This window comes from Melospiza georgiana, chromosome Z, assembly GCF_028018845.1.
Source record: "Melospiza georgiana isolate bMelGeo1 chromosome Z, bMelGeo1.pri, whole genome shotgun sequence".
In the NCBI taxonomy this organism is placed as follows: Eukaryota; Metazoa; Chordata; class Aves; order Passeriformes; family Passerellidae; genus Melospiza; species Melospiza georgiana.
Window position 1 is genome coordinate 40,452,995 of NC_080465.1, and position 22,361 is coordinate 40,475,355.

General features: G+C 39.5%; 1 protein-coding gene across 1 annotated transcript in view; it reads right to left on the reverse strand.

The window, feature by feature from the left end:
- Positions 1 to 5,062: 5,062 nt before the first annotated feature.
- Positions 5,063 to 22,361, reverse strand: part of MRPS27 (mitochondrial ribosomal protein S27) — a 42,785-nt gene continuing 25,486 nt past the window's right edge. Inside the window, exons 5-11 of the mRNA XM_058043327.1 lie at positions 17,000 to 17,114; positions 16,430 to 16,508; positions 15,048 to 15,163; positions 13,510 to 13,612; positions 11,203 to 11,345; positions 9,544 to 9,699; positions 5,063 to 5,472 (exon numbers count right to left, since the gene is read on the reverse strand). Coding sequence (XP_057899310.1) covers positions 5,233 to 5,472; positions 9,544 to 9,699; positions 11,203 to 11,345; positions 13,510 to 13,612; positions 15,048 to 15,163; positions 16,430 to 16,508; positions 17,000 to 17,114 — 952 coding nt within the window. The 3' untranslated portion in view covers positions 5,063 to 5,232. The remainder of the gene's footprint in view (positions 5,473 to 9,543; positions 9,700 to 11,202; positions 11,346 to 13,509; positions 13,613 to 15,047; positions 15,164 to 16,429; positions 16,509 to 16,999; positions 17,115 to 22,361) is intronic.

Sequence of the window (22,361 nt, forward strand, 5' to 3'; positions counted from 1 at the left end):
GTCAAGATTTGCAATAAACAAGGTATATTGAAAGCTGAATTTTGTCATGTGCTAGTCACTGGAGCTCTAATTCTAAGATTATTTCTGTGCCTGGGACATTTTCAATTTCGAATGGGTAGAATGGACTTGAGTTCATCAGAAAGGTTTAAGAGTAGCATGATTCAGTACTATGCAATTGCTAGCTGAGTTCAGTGACAACTTTGATTTCTGTGGAGACACTGATGCAGAGCAGGTGGCACAGTTTTCTACCACATTTAGCATCTAAAGCTACTTTTGAATTAATGGTTTGTCACTAATTTTTGATCTATACTTCATTCTCCATAGTTTTATTGTGAAAGAGTCACTGTCACAAGTTCAGGTTGTCAGCAGTATAGCAGTAGCTTCTCTTCTACAGTTGAAAAGCCTTTTCCTCATCTCAACAGTTCCTATCATTAAATTTCTGGAAAGGTAAATTTAACTCTACTCTCCACAGATATGTTCAAATATTCAAATATATTTTGCAGGACCAAATAGTAGTTTCTACTGACCCAGGAACCTCAGGAATTGTAGTTTAAACTGACCCAGGAACCTCAGCAAAAGTGGATGCTGTTCAGCGGACCACATCTTGCATCCTTCTAAATCAGTGGTGCAACTCCCTTTTGTAACTGTTGACTCCAGCTTCCCGAGGAGGCAGGGGAAGAGAGGACACTTGCTAACCTGTGTCCCAGACTGTCTTCCGTCTGTCTCAACAGCACAGTGATGGCTGCTCAGGTCAGAAATTCCCTTGTACCAGCCAACCTTCACCCAAAGCTGGCAAGCATCATCATCCTAGTCCTATCGTTTAAGGGTGACCAGAGAACTCTGGCATGGGCAGGCAAGCAGCTGGGACAGGCCACTTAGGGAAGGAACAGGTGCTTGACACCAGCACTGTGTGTAGGACACAACATATGACCCAGTCTGAAAGCATCTTGTAACCTTATCTTGGCAAGATCAGGTGTTACCATAAATAGGGCCCATCTGTGCAAGGCTTCTGGCAACATTTATTTGAGCTGCAAGGGTATAAATATGTAATTCTCTTCTTGTGAATAATGGATAATGACCTTCAATGCTTTGTTGGAACTGTTTTGCCAGTAACACGGGCAGTTATGTATTTACTTGCCTCAGCAGCAGCATATTTGGTGTCTGCCATGGGTTTGAATTGGGATGCTGTTTTTTTTCTTTTAAGAGCAGCCAAATTCTTACCAACATACCAAGCAGGTTTTGCATTTGTATTGGCCTCTGTTTCTTATGGCTAGTATTGTTGAAGGGTTTCTCCCAGACTTGGGAAAACGTGGGAGAGCTGCTCACACTGGCATGTACAAGTCTGGCAATGCTGTGCCACACACACTACTCCGGTCAGGTATCATTTGGGCTGCTCATCACAGCTCAGTGACTATGCAAGACAATGCATATAGCAATGGGAGATTTTCCTCTGCCTTCAGCAATAAAAACACCAGAATGAGCAGGGAAATTATTCAAAAACTTGCAAGAAGAAAGATGCAGTACTGTGATTTAGAAATATACTGACAAGGGGAAAACTGCAATAACTTTAATCCTAATCACAGCTGTAGTCAAATGAAAACAGGATGTGAAGGAACATTTCCAGGAGAGGTGCTCCAAAAATATGAGCTAGTGTTACTACTAAGAAAGATTTTGGTATGTCCCCTGCAGGAAGTATTTAGCCAGTCCTATTCATGCATAGAAAGGTCTAGACAGCTGTCTGAAACAGGACAGCAAGAACCAGAAATGCTTCAAAAAGCATTGAGAGTACCCTAGCATCCTAGTAAGAGTGTTCATTGGGTTGTGAACTTGCATCAAACATCAAATCAAGAACCAGGGAGCAGGGCTGGATGACTCAGAGCTTCTTGTGCTTGTAGAGCACAAAGCTATTTTTTTAATATACATTTACAAAAACACATCCACACTCTTCCTTTAGCATCAGAGCTCACATCTAAGCAGCAGCAGATCAAAAGAAGCTGTATGACTTCCCTGCCCCTCCTCCTTTTAAATGTGGACAGCTGCATCACAGCAGGCGACGGCGAACACAGCAGAGCACACATGGCTGCAGGCATCTGGACATAAAGGCTTTTGACTTCTTGGGGCCCAGTTTCACTCCTAGGTGCTGCTTCAAAATTCTTTTTTAAAAGTAATTCAGCAAGCAGGTAAAAAACCAGGTTCTGTGTGCAACATGATTTATGCAAGGGGGCAAATAATCAAGTCTTCCTGGAGTAGGAAGAGGAAATCAGGTAAGTTAAGCCAAGTTAGCTGATATTGTGTTGACTTTTCATGCTGTTGCATTTGGTACAGAGCTACTGTATGTATCTTCCTGGGGAAGACAAACAGCACTGAACAGCACTGGGGTCTGAATTAGCCTGTCTCACAACTTGTCTTACTGTTGACCTTGCTCAAAGCCAGCAGGTAGGAGAGAGCACCAAAGAGGAGAGTACCTTCTTCCCCTCCCTCCAGCTTCATTTGCTAATACATGTTTTGAGCATCTTGAGATTCAGCTGTACCCACAGTCCTCATACCACAGGGTGCCCAAGCACTTGGTACCCCAAGCTGCTTGCACCACTGAGATGTGGCTGCAGGGCAGAGACATGGCTAGCCTCCTTGGAAAAGGATAACAAATAAATGTGAGATGATACATAGGAGGAACTCGAAGAGAATCACAGGCAAGATCAAAAAGGGAGTAGCAATGAGGATTGCTGGAGAATTCAGGAGGGTGCAGGTACACATATTGGACGTGTAAGGATTTACTAAATGTGAGAACACTTTGACTAGACCAAACATTAGAAACTGGTTGCTGTTGAGGCCATGGTGAAACCTATGGTGGGGAGGAGCAGGACAGTAGCTACTGGACCACGGAGAAATACTTAGCTGGGGCCTAAGAGGAAGAAGGTCCCTAGTGTGCAGTTGGTCGAGCTGGTCAAAGTGTCAAAAGTGGCATCTCACTCACAGTGATACCAAGAGGACAGATAAATGTGAGGGCTTGGCTTTTGGTTCATGTCACAAATAATCTGGATCCTCTGCTCTGGATTCTCTGGTCTTGGGTTTGATATCCTTCATCTGGCCCCATGAATCCGATTTGCTGCCTGCAAAGCACTTTGCAAAGAAATCCCCTTCTCTCAAGGGCACAGGGGGATATGAGAGGAGACTGGTGAAAAGGCAGAGAAAGGTTGTACCTACTGGTTTATGCTTTGAACTGTTGTCAGAGAATTCCAGCCCACATGCCTGGAGTAAAACAAAGAGGCAACCTATAATATTCATTAGCAGGCTACTCAGAGCTCACAGGAGGATTTTTTTTCTCCTATTGCTGTAATAGTTAAGTCTGAATAAATGGGAAGGGGGGCAGTTGTGGGGGAAGTGAAGCCAACTCTGTGAGACAGCAGGGACACAGCAGCTGGCAGCTTGCTGGAGCTCAATTAACATTAGCAGCCTGGTGTATCTACCAGCAGGCTGAGGGAGGGAGGGTGGAGGTGCCCACAGAAACAGGCTCCTTTGTGCTGCCAAGAGGCCAACAATAACCAAGGAGAAATGTGTAAAATTGTAGTGAAGATCCCAAGAGGTGATGTCTGTAGAGAGAAGCTCGTACAGGAATTTGGAAGCAGGAGTGATTGCAAAACCTTTGGAGCTACAGATCATGTTCTGAAACTGAATAACTGAAATAGTGGTCAGGGAAGGGATACTCCATTCTCTTGTGTCTCAATTAGGAGTGACTATGACCTTTTTAAAATTACTAGTTTTAAGAAAATTGTTCTTAAGAGTATATTTGGCTTTCTACCCTTCCTTATGGCTCCCTAACTTCTCCTAGTAATCAGACAGCATTTAGACCAAGAAAGAGAAAAAAAATTCAGGAGACTTTTCCAGGAAACTCCACTGCTAGGCAAGCCAAAAAATCATCCACTTACCTGGCTGGAGACAGCACTCTCTTGTTGCTCTATGGGATAAACTACAGGAGATGTTGACAAGATGGGGTCAGGGACCTTAGTATCAGGTTTCCTAGACATAAAAGAGCAATCAGGCTCTGAGTGTGTTTGCTGGGAATTCTAAGAAAGGTGTCTGGTGTATTTAATGTACACTTTCCTAGACTTAAAACAAGTTCACAGGTCTGCAGCATGTTCTTACTGGATTTACAGTGGGTTTGTGGTGTGAGTTTTATCACTGCAAAACTACACAGATGCACAATAAAACTTGAAATGCTTATTTAGACCCTGTGGTAAAGCACAGTGAGACAACAGTGCTGCTGCCTTAACAAACTGCAATTACAGCATGGCTGTTACTCAGGTCTCCCTGTTTTAAAGGATCTTGCCCCAATGTGCACTCCAAAAAGTTGCTGGCTGCAGCTGACAGGATTCAGTGGGAATGCATGAAGGGATGGATGCTGATGCATCACAACCACAATCAATGCACTATGATTCTTTCCTGCCTTGCCATTTCCTTGTGCTCTTGTGAATAGCTACATTGTTTTACTGATCTGAAGAATGGGGCATGGGACCGTGAAAGGAATTAGGTCAAAAACCCCATGAAACAGTGCCCAGAATATAAAAGGAAAGTACACTGCATTATGAGGCTCCTTGGTGTGTGCTGAGGTGATTGCACATTTCTCTAGTGACTAGAAATAGAGCACAGTAGCACCAGTAAATGCAGAAATTTCCAACATCCTTAAAGACACATCTAAATGCATGTTCAAGTGCTTACTCACTAGGCTGAAACTCCTTGTGGTTTTTAAAATAGCCTAAAGTTAGGCTTCCTACCTTCCTACTCCATACATAGAAGCTTGAATTTTCCAAATGGGTTGGGAAAAAGAAAAAAACCCCAATCAATATATGTTAATCCTCTTAGTGTCTGCAGTTCAGGGTAGCAAAGGCATTCTTTCCTGTGAGAAACCCCTTCAGAAACAACTTGTGTTTGAAATTCTTCCCTTTTCTTCTTTCCACCCTTCTAGACCTTTCATTACAGGCAAGCTACTCCTTATGCCTTTGTGTTGTCTCTATCCCATGTCTTGCCTAGCTGATGGTAAAAAAAAACCACATCATATACAGGATGAAGATTTCTAAACCATATGTGCTTTACTTCAGGAAAGAGAGAAAATGGGATGCTTAATTTGCATACAGCAGTCACACCTGCAGCATGATTGAAGTGAAATAATAATAATGATGAGCACTTCAGTTCACTGACAGAGGAGTGCACACCACTGCATTCCTAGTTGCAGTATTAAGCAGATGCTTTAGCTAGCTTCCTAGCTTCCATTTCCTGCTTAGCCTGTTCTCTCATCTCTCTTTCTCTCTCAATGAGAAGTACTTGTAGTTCTTCCCACTTCTTGAGGTTCTGCTCATATTTTGCAATGTCTTCCACTTCACATTCTGGCAGTTTCTGCTTGACAAGTTGGGTGGTCAGGGTTAACAGGCTTTCGGATTCAACCTTGCCAAGTGAATGCAGTTTGGAATAGAGCTCCTGTCAAAAAAAAGAGATTTGGTAGGAGTGTCAAGGAGAAAGCCAGTCAATCACAAAACAATCAGACACAAAATACTTCTCTACAACCAACATATCACTGAATTATTATTATTATTATTAGTAGTAATAGTAGTAGTAGTATTGCTGCTGCTGCTGTTATACAGGCCAGGTTACTATCACATAGAAGTGTTTCAGCTGTGGTAGTTGCTACCATTTCTTCAAATGCTAACCTCTAGAGCATTCGTCTTTATAGCAACAAAACTGAACCAATGAAATTTCATTTTCGTTAACTATTCTTTCTTTTCCAAGTTTAGTTATCTGGTACTAACAAAGATCAGCTGTTCAATCAACGACAATAAATATTACTTAGACACCTTGGGTTTGCGTCTTGCCTCAAAACAACTGCAAGACTTCAGCCACACTGCCTGCATCAGCATCCTTCCCAACAGGTGCACATCACTTCAAATGTTCTCCTTCTAATTGCATACTAAGTAACTCCCATAATTTTTCTTCCCAGCTTACTGTGTCTGAGGTGTGACTACACTTACACAGATTATACAACACTGCTAAAGCAAGTGATATTTTTTTCAGCGATGTTCTACACTGAAACAGAGCAAAGCCTCAGAAAGGAACTAGTTTTCTTTCTTAAGCTTTTACTTATATAGATTTCCTGCGGCATAAAATGTTGATACACGTAAGATGATGAATCATCCAGTGATACTATTTCTGGCTTTCTGTGATCTTTAGTCTGATGGCTCCTTAACATTCTGATTAATTGCCTTGAAAATGCAGATACACAACCAAGGAGAAGATGATACAGCACTGGAAAATTCTTTATGCCTTGTTCAGTCATTAGGTGAAAACACATTTACCCAATCCTTCATTCAAATAAAACACTTTACCCAGTCCAGCACCTGCAAAAATGTTTAAAATAAGTATGTGTTCTAATGAAAGGTACATCTGTATTTTCTTCATTTGAGTGAAACTGGTTTTGCATTGCAGTACAATGGAACGAAAATGTGAGGATCATTCTCCTCCAAACAAAATGGCAGTTTTAGAGCCATGCAGATATCCATACTTCCAGTTATCACTGAAAGTTTATGCACTACGCAGCTGATCCACAGTGTTCCTCTTATCCAAGCTCATAACTGGCAATAATCTGAAAATGCATATCCCCTCAGCTCCTACCTGGAAGCTCTGCCTTGCTCTTAGGCAGGGAACTATTATGTCCCCTCTCAGGCTCCTCCACTTCTCTTTCCCTCAGCCAACACAACTGCAGGCTTTGTTGTGTTTTACCTTGAATGTCCGCACTGGCCAGACAGCAGATTAAAGACTTTTTAAAATGCTAGACAGGCAGGTCTGAGTGGCTTGCATATTTGGTTCTCTTTCTTGATTTTATGATAAAGAATGAAGACAAAGCCAATGTCTTCAAAGCCAACGGACTAAAACCAAACTCAATAAAATATTTAGGTGTATTAGTCTCAGTAGATACACAAGGCATCAGTAAGAAAACTGAACAGACTGTACAGCTTGGGTTTGGGGAAGAAACTTGACAACTATGTTCATAGATTAGATAAGTAACTGGTTTAGATCATTCACACTCTTCCTATTAAACTCTACCAAGGATGTGCTGAGAAAGGGCTGAACTTAAACACAGGAAATTGAAGTACAGAAAGGCAATAAACTGTAAACTATCAGGTCTTGTTTCCTAAGCCATTACTGGTATCCTGGAATACTTCCTGCTCTTCTCTTGTACATTAGTAATACTGATTTAGGAAAGCAGGCTGTATGTCCCACAGCTACCAAAAGAGCACATTCTTAAATGGTTAAGCCATGATTTTTATAAGCAGTCTCCACAGTTCTGCATGCAGACAAGTTAGGGAAGAAGGTGCATTGCTTTTGGAGAAGGTATTCCCAGCATTTATGTGATAAAATGTTTGCTGCCTATTGATCATTGACACAGATGGAAAGAATTGCCTGAAGAACATTACAGTGAGCAGTGAGCCTCAGCATACATCTGAAAACAGGTAATTACAACCCAAATGAACGTCAGAATCTAGATTACAGCTCTAACAGCTTTTTCTGAAAAGAGCCAAATGTCCTCAGGTCCTCTTTTTTTTAGTGGAAGCAAAGACAAGTATCCATATCTTTTAGACTTCCATGCTTTTTCAGGAACTTTACAAAGTTCCGTTGTTCTGAAGGTTGGTATGAAACACAGAGGCCATTCCATGGAGTACCATGGAGGAGCATGTGTATGTCTGAAGCAAACCCATATGCTTTTGCCTGCATTCTGAGGTGTATGATTTGTGAAGCAGAATTGGGAGTGCAGGAGGCAGAAGCAATTGGATTTGAGGTCAAGGAGAAAGACTGGGGCATCCTGGCTAATTAATGCAGGGCTGGACAAAGTGCAAACGAATTTTTCTCAGTACCAGAAGTGCAAACCCTCTTCTGGGGTTACACAGAAGGGGCAGATGATCTGTGCTGGGATCACAGCAGCCAGGAATGCACATATCACTAGGCTGACTCAGAGCTGCCACCTTCCCTCACACTTGTAGGATTTGTAGTGCACCATGAACTACACCTGTAAGTGTCCCAGGGCACAACTGGGAAGAGCTGCTGTGGCTGGTCTAATGGATTTGACAGAAGAATCTAGGAACTCCTTTAGGCTTGGCTGAAACGGCATTCTAACCCATGAGCTCATTTTCTCATTCACACAGCCAGAGATTTTGGCTTATTACTGTTGGATGTCTAGATGTCACATGGTGGCTATGTCTTTCTAATATTCAAACTTCCCTGGTCAGATTTTAAACATTGGGACTCATTTTTTGGCCAAAGGTCACTGCCACACCAGGGAATGCCTGAATTGGAATTAATTATGAAATTTGTGGAAAGGTTGAACTGAGAAGAAAACTAGGTTCTTGGCACTAGTCCCCAGTTTGATATTCAGACCTCATTTTGAGCACTCTGCATTATTTTCTTCAAGGCTAGACAATGGATAGATGATAAGAGACACATAAAAAACTTCGCACTCCCTCCTTCAAAGGACACTTGTGTTCACCTAATTCACTGAATTTCATCCAGGCATTAATTACCATATGCTGATAACCCACTGATTCCCAAACACTTCAATTAAAAAGTTTTAACTGCCTACAATACAAGTTTAATATCTGAAGATTAGTGGCAAAGTTACTCAAGTAAAAATTAAAGCAAGGAGAAGTGTATATGTGTGTGAGCTGAAACCATAGGATACTAGTCTTTTAACTTTTGAAATTTCTTTAGAACAGGCTGTATCCAGCACAGCTGTGCAAGGTCACAGCCATCCAGCAGAAACAATGGAAAACTGATGGGTTGAGGAAAGAGCACTGCTCCTGGAACTGTAAGCCAGGTAAGTTTCAACCTGAAGTACTAGATTTGTACCACAGCACAAATCAGAGTTGATAAAGTAAAATTAGCTGATTTAGCTCATTTTGAGATGATCAAATAAAATCAGATGATCAAATTAAATGCACTTATTATATAGATGTGTCCTAATGAACAGCCTTCTGTGTTTCTTAATGTTACCATCAACATGGTAACAATCTAAAGATAAAAGGAAGGTGATATGAACCTGATTTAACTCTCCAGTCTGAAAGTACAAGATACAGCATTCCATCCATACAACATAATTATAATGTACACAAATGGACAATAAATTCAGGGCAGTCTCACACCCATTGCAATTTATTTTAATGAGCAAGAGCCCACACAAGGTCAGATAATGGGTCTATAAAGACATACTTCTGCAAACAGGACTGGAGTTATCATTTTCATGCATGAAAAGTGAAGATAAAATTCCAGCAGACAGACAAAAGACAAGTAGCCTTGAGCATTATGTCTTCGTAGGCTGCTGCTTCATGTTTGGAGAAGTGAAAATGTAAGGTGACATGAGTTTCAAAAATGCCAAACAGAACTCCTGATGCACTGAAAGGGTGTCAGTCTACCAGCCACAGTAAGTCAGCATCTGTATTTTCTAGTATGCATCACAGAGATGTACCACAGCTTAGAATATTTAGAGAAATTAAACTGTCTTACCTTGAATCGGCTGTAGTACTCAGGGACTTTAGATTGCTCTGTTTCTTCTGACTCTGAACACTGTGACTTCTGCTCTAATTTTTTGCCTTCTTCAGCAGATTCTGCATCAGGTTTAGCTTCAAGGACAGACTGCAAAATGGTCTTCAAGGCATCAACCTGAACAATAACATTTGTAATGGTTAGAATCAAGTGTTTGGGATTCACTAAGTAACACAACTGTCTAAGTAACACAACTGTCATGCATTCAAACAACTTAAAGAATTACCTTGTATTATGAGACGATTTCTGTATATGCTAAACAGAAAAACAAATTCTAAAAGGAAATGAGACAATCTTGGAAGAATTTTGTACGTGCTTGGGACCTTGGAGTGTGTGGCTCTCACTCAGTCAATGCATTGCTTTTTGGGCTCTATGACTGGGTGTGTACAGAGATGCAGCATTAGTAAAGAATCAGCAAGAACCCTCTTTTACAAGTTCTTAGCTCTTCACTGAAAATCGTAAAAAGTACCTCTATATAGATAACATTTCTAAGTATTAATAGCATTTACTATTTTTAGAGTATCAGTATGCAGACAGATAGAATCTTCTATGGACCCACAGTACCAGAGACATACAGCCCTGTTTCAACACCAGGATGTTCATCTACAACCCAGAGCAAGCTGAGGAATTCCTGAATTCCTCAGAATTCAGGAAAAAAAAATCACAAGTGTATTAAGCTGAGTTCTTCAGACTTGAAGTAAGACAGATACCTCCAAAACTACACACCTGAAGAGGTAACTCAAAACTGGTGGAAGTCGCAGATGTGACCTGTCTTGGACTGTCCAGTATTATACTGAGAAGCTACAGAAAATAGAGCAATAGGTAGGAGTACCTGCTGAGCAGTGCCCCAGACTTCTGCTTGTCAGGGGAGACTGCAAGTTTAGCAGTGACATGAGCAAAGGGGAGGCTCCCATCATCAGGGACACCTTCAGGAAAACGTAACGAGAAGGAGAGACCTCAGTGATGTTACTATGCTCCAGCCCACGTGGTAGTGGCAAACTAAGTTACTCCTAAGCTGTCTGATTCCAGGATCAGCCTGATTCCCCCAGCAGTCCTAAGCCCCAAGTCCCTTAGGTAGTGCCAACCTAATAAATGGACTGAATCTAGCCATCCTCCCTGACTGAGGGCAGTACAAACCTTCTAGAAATCATTTTGTTGGCTTTTGGGACCAGTACTACTCAGGACATCATCTGAGGGCACAGAACACATACAATTAGCCTTAAGAGCAAGAAGATGTGACAGTTCATCCTCACTGCTAAGAAATATGTCTCTGAGTAGTTTCAAAAACTTGAGAAACAAAGGTGTCTTTCCATCCCTGCAGACACGTGTTTCCTGTGACACAGACACAGGTGTCTCTAAAAGGAGGGCAAAGCTTAGAAAACTTAAATGGTCTGTGGCAGTAGCACACACTCATTGCCAAGGACATGCCAGTAGACATTATCACTGGCTCATCAACTTAAGCACTGATTCTGTTCTAAACATTACTTCTCCTGTCTTGCAAAGGCCTCTGAAGTTTGCAGGGCATATTTTCATTAACAAGGCACAGAATTCACAGGTTTTACTGAAGTTTGTTTTATATGAAATTCCCCTTGTTCAGTGGGTTATAGTCTTTATACTTACAGCCTCTTTACAGATTTTGATGTCCCCTGACAATGAAGCCACATTCTCCATCACTTGCAAGGCTCTATTCAAATACCCAGGTGTCCACATCAGGGGCATTAGATTGTATACAGCTCTTAATCCTTTCGTCAACTCCACCTTCCCTGTGATAAAAACACACTTTATTGTTAGTGTTTTAATATCTGAATCTTAATGGAACTTGTATAGGCTGGCTCTAGTTTCTAGCAGTAACAGCAAGTGTATTGGCTTCAGGGGTAAAAACAACACACTTATATGAAGTTGCTCTGATAGAATTTCCATGGCTCTAATTTTATTAATGTACTTTTTTTTTGCTCAACTTCATCTAATTATGTGCATGTTTCTGATACCTCCTCATTCCCCCTCACCCAAAAATTTTGCCCAGATGGAAATCAGAGTAAGTGGTTTTATGGTTGTCAGGCTTTGTAACAGCAGCTTGTAGAAGGATGCCTGAAAGTCTCAGACAAATGTCTCCTTAGCTTTCAGCTGACTGTGGAGCATGTGTGCACTAAATCTGATTCCCTAGATTTACCTTTGTGGTCTCTAGGGTTTACTCACCCACAATAGCACATGTTATGGCTAAGTGCTCAGCTTACTACCCCTGTTTCTGCTGAGGCTTCCCAAGAGGAAATACAGGAAACCTGGCAAAAAGGAAATTCTGATTCTCCATATAGGATAATCTGTGCCACAAGGTGTTCATTGATCTTAGCAGGACCTGTGATGTACTGCACCACTTGCAATGTGGTTTTTCTTCTGAGTAATTAACTGAGATCATGAAACTCCTGCATAATAGAGGAAATACATATCACATCGTAGCAGATGCAATTTACAATGATTGTCACTCCTGGGCTTTGATTTTGTTATTGTCAGCAAAACAGGTAATACTTCTTCAAGTGTAGCTTACAGGAGTTGTGTCCAAGCTCTCAATCCAATTTGCACTCTGGCTATAATAACACAAAATTATGAGACATACACTCTTTACATGGAAGAGAACAGTTTAGGAAAAGCAAGGTAATAAGTGCACAGACAGAGCCTATGGACCATGGCTACATTAAAATAGCTGAGGTGCTTGAGGCCACTCTGTGCCTGTAGACATCTTTTACTCTCTCAGAGGTCAGTTCCATTAGTGTTGGCAAGACTTTGGAATACATGACATAACAGTAAATAGCTTTTGATCCACTGAATGTCAATGTCATGGACCAAGCACTATTGCTCTCAGACAAGAGTGAAGTGCATTTCTGAAATACAGCCACTATTCCACCAATCTATATGACATTTTAAATTCTCCAAACTGAATTGCAACTGAACAGCAAAGTCCCTGTTCATAACAGTATCTCCACTGGATTACAAACTACAGTGCTATGAAAAATCCTGCTTTCAAATTAGTTTTCACATTTATCCCTCTTTTTGACTGAAAATTAATTTTTTGTTTTACAGCCATGATAAATACAAATCAGCATCCTAAGTCTGCCAAAACACACCATATCACCATATTTTGAGGTGACATTTGAAGAACAAATTCACTTTTTATTACCCTCAATAATGCAGTAATGAAACAAAAATTTACAACAAATTGTTGACTATTTACTTCCTAGTAAATAGTCATTCTATAGAGAAGAACAAAACCTATCTATACCATATTCCACTAAAAAGTCAGAGGAAATTCAAGAATTGTTTGCCCATTTCCCTTCCCTTCAATTCTCAATATACATTGATCTAACTTCTCTTTAATACTATATAGCAAGTTATTAACAGCAAAGACTTCTTAACAGATACAGGATAAAGGCACTGCTATCTGCTCTTCACAACCCCAACATTAACTTCTACAGCCACTAGTAGAAGTTCTAAACACAGTGTTTTCTAGGGTGTACTCTCTCATCTCAGAAGGCTTAAAGACATTTTATTAACCAGAAAAAGAGTCTGTTGTCCATAACCTTATATTGTGTGTCACGGAAATCTGTACTTTAGGATATTTTTTTTAATTTGTTGGTCAACCAACAAACCAATCCGACTGCTATTTAAGAGTATCTTCTCTCTTTCAGCATCTAATCCAAACATGCAGGGAGCCCTAAAATTGGTTCTGAAGCTGTCTGATTAATCAATTTCAAATCAGTTCTACCCTCCAGGCCTAAAAAACAGGTTTAATCATAACTCTGAAACTGTCCTTCCACTATTTCTTTTTTTCCTTTGCCTTCTCCTTGATTACATTTTAATAAAACAAAGATGCCAATTTAATTCAGACACTGAAGACAAGAGGGGAAAACTGACAATGAGGGAGGTAAAACTTACCAAGGAATGCATAGCCATAGAGCTGGGAACTAAAACCCACAGTGTTATTTTGCTTTAGACCCGTAAGCAATAGCGAAGCTCCAATATTTCTCTCTTCTTCCCACTGCAAATAATTCACCAACTAAGTAAGTGCTCCTTTAACAAACACAAATAGAAAACAGCAGCAAAGACAGTGTGCACAGCTTTCATCACATCTTAGCAATAAAGTAAAGAATGATTAAATATGCCCAGTGTTCAGTTACAGCATATCTGTCCTGAGGAACAGTACAAATCGTACTGAGGAACAACTCTCTTTGCAGAAGACTAAAATGTGAGTGGTTGAAATTTTGCAAGAAAGTTCTTCTTACTATATCTACCCCTAGGTCTTAAACCAAACACAGAAAACTGGTTCTGAGCATTATGAGGCATTGAATGTTACTTTGAACGCTGTATACAAATAAAAATATAATTTCACTGCTGTCTTTGGATGGGATTACTTCAAAATATTAAATAGGTCACAGCTATATAAATAAGCTTGTCTTGAACACCACCTTTGCTTGCACATTCAGTTTTCATGAAACATTACACATACAGACAAATGCTTATCTCCCCAGTACGGATACACAAACAATGGAAAAATGAGATTTTCACCCCTTTGCTTTTCCACATACAAGTCTCTATACATACTTTATTTCCAGGCAATGAAGAAAATATCCAAAACGGTAAATGTGCTTTTCTCTTCTTTGATGAAAACTCAAATTACAACCCAATTGGGTAAAACTTGAAGGCAACTGCAAAATGCATTCTGGAAGATGCTTCATGTAACACAGATGGAGGCTTCAAGCATTTGCTATATAGATGATAACATGCTATTGAAGGCTTGAGCCAAACGTCATTAAAAATAGCTTCCTATAGAGATCATAGCAGATCTGACTAAGCCCCCTTTACTGACTGAGTCCCATCTGCAAAGGTAGAATAATGCCACTTCCAAGACCCTGAACTGTCATTCTGGCCTTAAGCAAGCAAGCTGTAAAGAATAAACCCATAATCCTTGGAGACAGGAGAAATGTAACAAATTTAATTTAAAACAGATATGTAATAAGAAGGGATACTAAAAAACCTAGTGAAAATGCTTTATAAGTCTGCAACATCATCATTATCAAGCTGTAACGGTGAGCAATACCCAGCTTAATGGGGTGTCCTATACAATAGGTGACATATTTTTTGGTGGTCATTGATATAGTCTGCTAAGTATCAATTCACATCCTTCAAATGGGCACACATTACAACTGAAAATCCCTACACACCCTCCCTTTCAGAGAAAGGAGCAAATGGGGTGACAAATGATTTGATGGTTTTCATACTTGGTTGTGTCTTCTTTCCTTTCTTTCTTTTTTTCTTTCTTCTGCAGTTGCAAAAAAAATGAGAAAATGGAGCATTTTTTTCCCCAGGTAAACTCAGGGGATATAAAATATGTTCATGATTGAATGTCTGATTGACTGCACCACAACACTTGGAAGCAGAGGCTCTGTTTATCATTCTGAGTGTGGTCAGCTTACCGTATGTTCAGACTTGGCTGCCAGGTACTGGTACAAAACATAGAGAGAAAGAAGCTGTGTTGATGATTCATCAAAACTTTCTTGGAGCATGATCTCTGTTACTACTGACATAGCATCTATGGAGGAAAACAATACTTAATTATTATAGCTTCCAATACGTATCTTCCTTTTGCACCCACTCATGTTCACTGATGCTTTATTGCTGTGGTATGCTTTGAAATAGTTGAAGAGGAAGTGAAACATTTATTTCAACTAGAACACACCTATAGAACTAGTCTTATTCCTTTGGGTTGCTCAAATACACTGCAAGAAGGAAGAATGGGTTGAATAGCATGAAACTACAGTCAAGGAGCTCTTAAAATCATCTTAGCTCTACACATTTCAGTTGGCTCTTCTTTCCTTAGCTCTTCAATCATTAAAAAAAAAATTTAAAATTATTTCTTTGTTCTTGTGTTTTGATTACAAACAAGAGAAGGCCGGCTTAACTTCATTAGCCTTAGGGTGACAGGAGAGTACAAAGGATAAGAAATGTTATCACAGATCACCCACAGTGGTCTATTCAGCAAACAGTGCTCTAGAGGAGCTCTATATGACATTCCAGTGACACTTCCAATCAAGAAGGACAGTTAGGGAAAAGATCTTCAGTTTCACATGGAACAGAAATATGGATAAAATAAGGGGGAATTCAAAGATGGAGGGGGTGTGTCTCAAAAAAAACCCAACCATGTAATAATTTGTTGTTTAGCAAAATCTTTCAGCTCCTTTCTGTTATCTGTTTTATAAGAGCTTCATGTAAAGGAAAGCTTACTGCAAGTTTACAGTACTAGAAAACCTGAAGTGAAATTAAAATGAGTCATCAAAATTAGTATCGGTCATCAAATATGAGAGGACTCATCCAAACACTTAAACAGTCAATAATGAAAGGTAGGCCCAGTATGGCAAATCAGCATAGCTGGCTGCCCCAGTGGCAGACAGAAAGCCTACACAAATAATTTTTATACGTAGCTTTTTGAACAGCTAAACGTATGGAAGACTAATACCAACATGCATTTTGATTCTAATAACTCTCTAATTAATCGTCACTAATAATCCTATAATATCATTACCACATGTCAGACTTGTAACTGAAGAAGATGGTTTACACTTGCAATAGAATTAATAACAGTAGAAACTGTGAATCTCACAAGTCTCAAAACTATAAAATTAATAAAGTCACAAAGAAAGGAGAGAAAAAACACACAGAAAATATTTCAAGGGAAGGTGAAGTTGTGTTTTATGATGAATTCAGAAAAAATATTGGTACAAATTTTTAGTTTAAAGAAAAGCTCTGTAAATGTAAGAGCATACAACTAAGGATGCCATATTGGTGTGTGTTTTCTTACCTTCATATTTCTTCTGCTTTATAAAGTAATCCAACAAAATATTGAATGTAAAATTATCTGGAAAAATTCCATACTGAACCTGAAGAAAAAAAGGGAAAAATGTTCTGTGCAATTGTGCTGCAGATACCAGAAAGAGCAGAACCACAACACTCCAACTGATGCAATGTATGTAAGCAACACAAGAGATTAGCATGGCTCCTGTGATGTAGGCCCTCCAACTTCTGATGCACTGCATTTGTTTTAGTATTTTATCTGAGCCTTTCAGACAAGGAATAGCACTGCCTATCACGTTATTATGCCTCCCCTGCAATTAACATGATTTGGACACCAACACTATTTAAAATCAAAGAGCTTTCTAAGAAAAGAGAGGATTTAAAAGCTATTTAAAAGAGAGGATGTAAAAAGGCTATTGCTAAAATTCAAGTGCAATAGCAATTTGTTATTTGACGAAGAAACCTGAACTTCAACCCACAGTCTACAGGCCCTGGCTGCAACAGGAATTCTTGTCAAGCCACACTTGAATCAAAAGCCAATCAAATATATTTGTGTCTCTTCCTTGATAAAACTTACTTTGTTTTGTATTGTGTATAAGGCTTTATCTTGAGCGCCATATTTTAAGCACTGTCTGATCCAGCTGTGAATGGTCCAGTCTCTCAAGTACCAGGAATTTGGGCTATGCCGAAACCTAAAGATGACAAGAAGTTCTGGTGACAATATGACTCTGCTATCACAGAAAAATTCTGTAATCAACATAACTATGAGTTTCAAAACCTCACCATTCATGAACTCAGATACAAACTTCTCCATGCTTGACTTGGCAGTGAATCCCCACTCTCTAAAGAGCTCCAGATAGCCCTTTCAAGTAAGAAAAACAAAACTTTGACACATTAATAGTATGTACAAAGGGGAATCTGATCATTTCACAAATGCATATTTAAATTTCTCACTTTCCAGAAAGCCTACTGCTTTTTTCTTGAAAAAAAAAGAATACCAAAAAATAATATTTTGGTGTATTTACGAAGGCCAACTGAGACTGGTATAAATAGTGTAGTAGTTTTTGACCTTGTCCTTGTGATTCTGTAAGACTGTATTGTATAACATTTTGATGTACAATGTTGCCAGGCTTGTCACAGCTACAACTGATGACATCAGCAGTATCAGAATTACATCAAAATATAACTGCATCTGAATCTTTGAAATTGTGTAATCTGATGTCTTTCGCCCTCTCTAAATCATGCCTCACTTCACCAGTTAAGAATTCATTATGCCTCAGCACAGGTCATCTCTGGGCTGCTGCATGCTCCATTTGCCTTAGAAATGCTTCATTCAGTGAGGCATACCTCATGCACAGGGAAACTCTGCTGGAAAGCCTTTCCCTGCCTCCCTGCACCAGTTTAATCTATTCTGAGACACCTCATGCCATGACTTCAGGAGTTTTCCAAGGCAACCTACTCCAGTGCTTGACTAATTTGTACAATTAAATACTTTTAATTTCATTTCATCCTAATTCAGACACATGCACTTTGCTCCATATTTGAACAAACGGTGACAAAAAGCACATGGAACTTCAGATTTGGTAAACATTCAAGCATCAGTTAAAAGTTCAGTGGTAGGAGCTGCTGCCTTGGTCCTGAGCTGAATTTCACACCCGCATGAAGAGATGCATGCAGTCTTTCTCAATTCAAATGAAAACTGATCTCAGTCCCCAGCACAGAAGTGACTGCCACTTTCTGTAAAGAACACCAATGACTGAGCTGAGCTCATGTGCAGATGCTCGCAGCCCCAAGCCAAGATGCAGCACCATTTAGAGGCAGGGTAGACGCTTCCATCTGAGTGAGCATGCTTTCCAGAACGTTTATCAGATTAATGTGGCCACCAACCCTCTTTCCCCCTCAGTAAATCTCTTGTCTATCACTGAGGGCTACACAGATGACCAAGGCTGGAAAAGTACTGCAGCCTAGAGAGCCTTCAAAACAAAGACAGCCATGCCAAAAGTGAAGCTAAACAACTACATAATCTAAATGTAAGTACTTGTAAGTGGCATAGAAATCTCCCCATTAAATTAAAATTTAATAGCAAAGAAAAGCATGCTTTGAATATTAAATTACAAGCATCCATTCTGGTACTATAATTACTTTCCATTTTCTTCTCTCTGGAGTTCAAATACTGAGAGTAGCAAGAATGTACATTTGCTATCACTAAAGTCCTGTGTCATGGACAAATGCTTTCAGGAAGTATCAGTTACAGGAATTTGGATTTAATCATATTTTGATGAAAAATTATCCAATTGCTACAGACTCTTTCACCAGCTATTTAAGCATGGTCAAGGTGGAAAACCAGCACCCAGTAATAATGCTGCCAACATATTTCAAAGTTTCATTAAATGGTTAATATTGTTTCTCAAGTGGAAAACAACAGACCTGTCTTTCAAAAAGCATGACACTGATTCTCTCAAAAAATTAGGCTTTCTATTGATACAATCTTTGCAAATGAAAAACAAGTTTTCAAAAAACAACAAAAACCCCAACCAGCTGTTTTTAATGCATTTGAATATCCAACTTTTTTCACAGCTCTGTTTATTCCCTTGAGTACACCACAGTGAGAGAGAGCACTCCAATACTCCCTGTATCTTGGGACTGCTAAAGCTTACTGTAATGGAAGCTTCTAGGTTTCAAAGCAGAATTGGATTTGGACAGCAAAAGGCCTAACAGGAATACAATGCGGCCTAGAAACAGAATTAAGCTGATCCAGTCAACACTCGTTGCTGGAATCAATATGCACAAAATCCAGAGGCATGCCATAAAACCTTGTAAAAAATCTGCACACCAGCTTTTATAGAGCTGGGACTGATTTTTGCACGCACGCGTGTGTGCATGTGTGCGTGATAACGACAGGATCTTTCAGATATAATTACTGCAAGTATGTTACTATTAAGATCTTTATACTGATCTTTATGCTCAGGTCAGGTCTTGCCTGCCCTAGGTGCTATGCAAATGAAAAGCAAAGAGCTTCTTAACAAAGTAATTTTCTAGTTAATTCTAACAACTAATTACAAGTCAGTTGCATGGGAATAAGGAGAGGAGACTGATGCATGAATGCAATATATATGCATATACAAGATGCCTCAACACAAGACATGTCCATTAATCCACGATGTGGTAGGAGAATTGGAAGTGAAAAGGAAACAACTGCACTGCAAACTTTGTTTCTGATCCATACAATGCTGAGATAAGCTCTGTCTCTATTGTACTAGCTGAGAAGAAAAACCAACAGAGTATCTGTTTTTTACAGTTATCCTAGACAAATCAACCAAATGTTGTGGCAGGCGCTTGTACTTGAAATGGGATCAGGAAAAAGAGGAGGTTGCTCATCATTTTGACAAGCATTAACATCCTCCTCCTTCTCTTTGTCCACCAAACAGGATATAATTAAGCAAGGCAATATGTTCAGGGACAGATGAAAAGACAGAAGGAAGTTAAAACTACAGAAAAAAAAGAGGATTCAGAATGAATTAAATAAAGGAAGTCTCTAGCAACTGCTGTGTGTTTAATGGAGAGACCAGAAGGTTATCTTGCAGATGCCTGGTGCTGAAATTCATTTTTCTGAGAACTAATAAAAACCAGAGAAGCCCAAGATTCTTACAATGTGTTTAGAAAAGACAAGAAGGAACTCTTAGAGAAGCTCTCTGTTGGTACACTTTAATGTTAATGGCTAAAAAATCAATATGGTCATCCTTCCAGTCATTGAACTGAGAACATCTGCTTCCATGGGGAATAAAACCAGAAATATTTATAATACGGGGAGAGCCTGAAATATCAAGGTCATTGTGAATCTAACAGCACACTACGCAATACTCTAGAGAATTATTTTTATTTTTGAAAGCTTTTCAAATTATGCAGTCCAGAAACTTGATTTTCACTAACAGTTGCTTTGTACTTGCACAATGATTATAACTTGGAAGACACAGAAGGAGTGTACAGCCTCAGTACAAGGCAACCAGAACATTTTTAGCCAAGCAAGTACATTCTCTTGCTCACAAATAGGCCAGCACATTGGGCTACATTGTCAGTTTACTAAGTTACTACATAAAGCCCTGCTGCTCATTATTTTCAACAGTGCTGGGGTACTCATGCTGTGTGAAAGAAACTAAACAATAAAAAAGTTTAACAGACACTGAGAGTGCTTCATGGGGTGCTGTACTACTACAGCAAGCATGACTTATTTATGTTGGTGCACTCACACACTGCAGAAAAGCTGAATTCCGGCCCAACTAATTTATTTCAGTCTTGCAACTTTGTTTGTGCCATCAAGTGGTGATGCACTCTAGTTGCTTTCACACATCCTGTCTTCTCAAGGGAAGTAATGCAGCAAACCTGAGAAAAAATAGAACCACCCCTTGCTGGTCTGCATTCTTTTTCCTAGGTTGATAGAGGGCACTTCATTGCTTTGGGGACAGTCACAAATGAGGAAGATGGTGAAGGGAAATTTGCTGCATTACAGAGGAGAAAGTGCTGTAGAAGTGACCATGAGGAAGAGCTCTGCTCTGCTCTTCCTGGTAGTATATAGAGAAAACAAGCTCAGCATATCGGTTCCCATTGTTTGTTGATCACAAGTTCCATTTTGGACTCCGTGGCGTTCCTAAGGGCCAGTCCAATTCCTGATACTCCCAGAAGCTATCCTTGTGCAAGACACACTTTTTCCTCTTCGTCATTTTCCCCCATTCTCAGAAGGAAGAAACTCTTCCTTTCTCCACCTTTATGTGGCCTAAAGAGAAAGCATCTTGTAATGATCCACACATCCCTGCACTTCCTATCTCTCTTCCTTTAAAACTAGAGAGAAACATGGGTCTGCGTGTTCATATATTTTCAACAGAAGGGAGAGTCCCAGATTACTTCTCATCCACTTAAAATTCTACAAAGTCCCAACACAAAACGTGAAGAGTCTTAAAATGAATAACTATGATAGGAAATATCTCTGCAAACCAAGAAGAAACTATCTCAGTGGAACAAATCCGAAGCAACTCCAGATTTTACACAAGTAATACAGGGCTGGGAAGCATATTAACAATGCCATGTTTTTTTCTTCCCAGGCACATTTTTTCAGCTACAGTGCATAATGATCAAATGGATTCCAGGCAGGCTTAGCTTGGAAACTGGAAGGCTGTCACCTAAAACTCTCCCTTTGTTTGTCATTTCAAGCCACAAGCCTTGGGGAAAATCATCTACATTTTAAATGGACCAAGAGGCATTGCTCATAAATCAGTGTCAAAGAAAACAATCCTGGAAAAGCAAACATTATTGACAGAAATTTCCTTTAAAAAATGAACAGAACTCTATTTTTCCATCTCTTCTTTGACTGCCATTTTAGCCTTCACCTTTTTTGTATAAATCTTGTAAAAATTTCATGTGTAAACCTACCAGTCCTATAGAAAATGCTGCACACATTAACTGCCTACACTCAAAAACAGAGGGAACCCATTGCTTTTGTTTTGGAAAAAAACCCAAGTAGTATATGTACTATAAGATATCAATTATCAAAAGCAGTAATAGGACAGGTTAAAAAAATAGACATGACAACTATAACAGAGCATAGTCTAAGGCTGAGGCAGAATCTTACGCAAGCAGAAAACTGCTTTGCAGACTCCCTGAAAAAATCCTATGTTCAGCCCCTATTCTATTTTAATTTTTATTGACTTTCCTGTCTTTTATTCTTAACTAATTTAACTTGATTGCTTTGATGCTAAAATAATTCTTCTAAATTAAGCTCTTTCCACCTCCACATGAATTCATATTTCATGCACAACATTTTTTGTTCAAGATTTGCACAGAGCTCTAACACCACTAATGCATGTCTGATGATGGCCCCAAAACAGACTTAAATGATCAGATATGGAGAAACTACAGTATAGAACCACAGTCAAACATCAAGACTG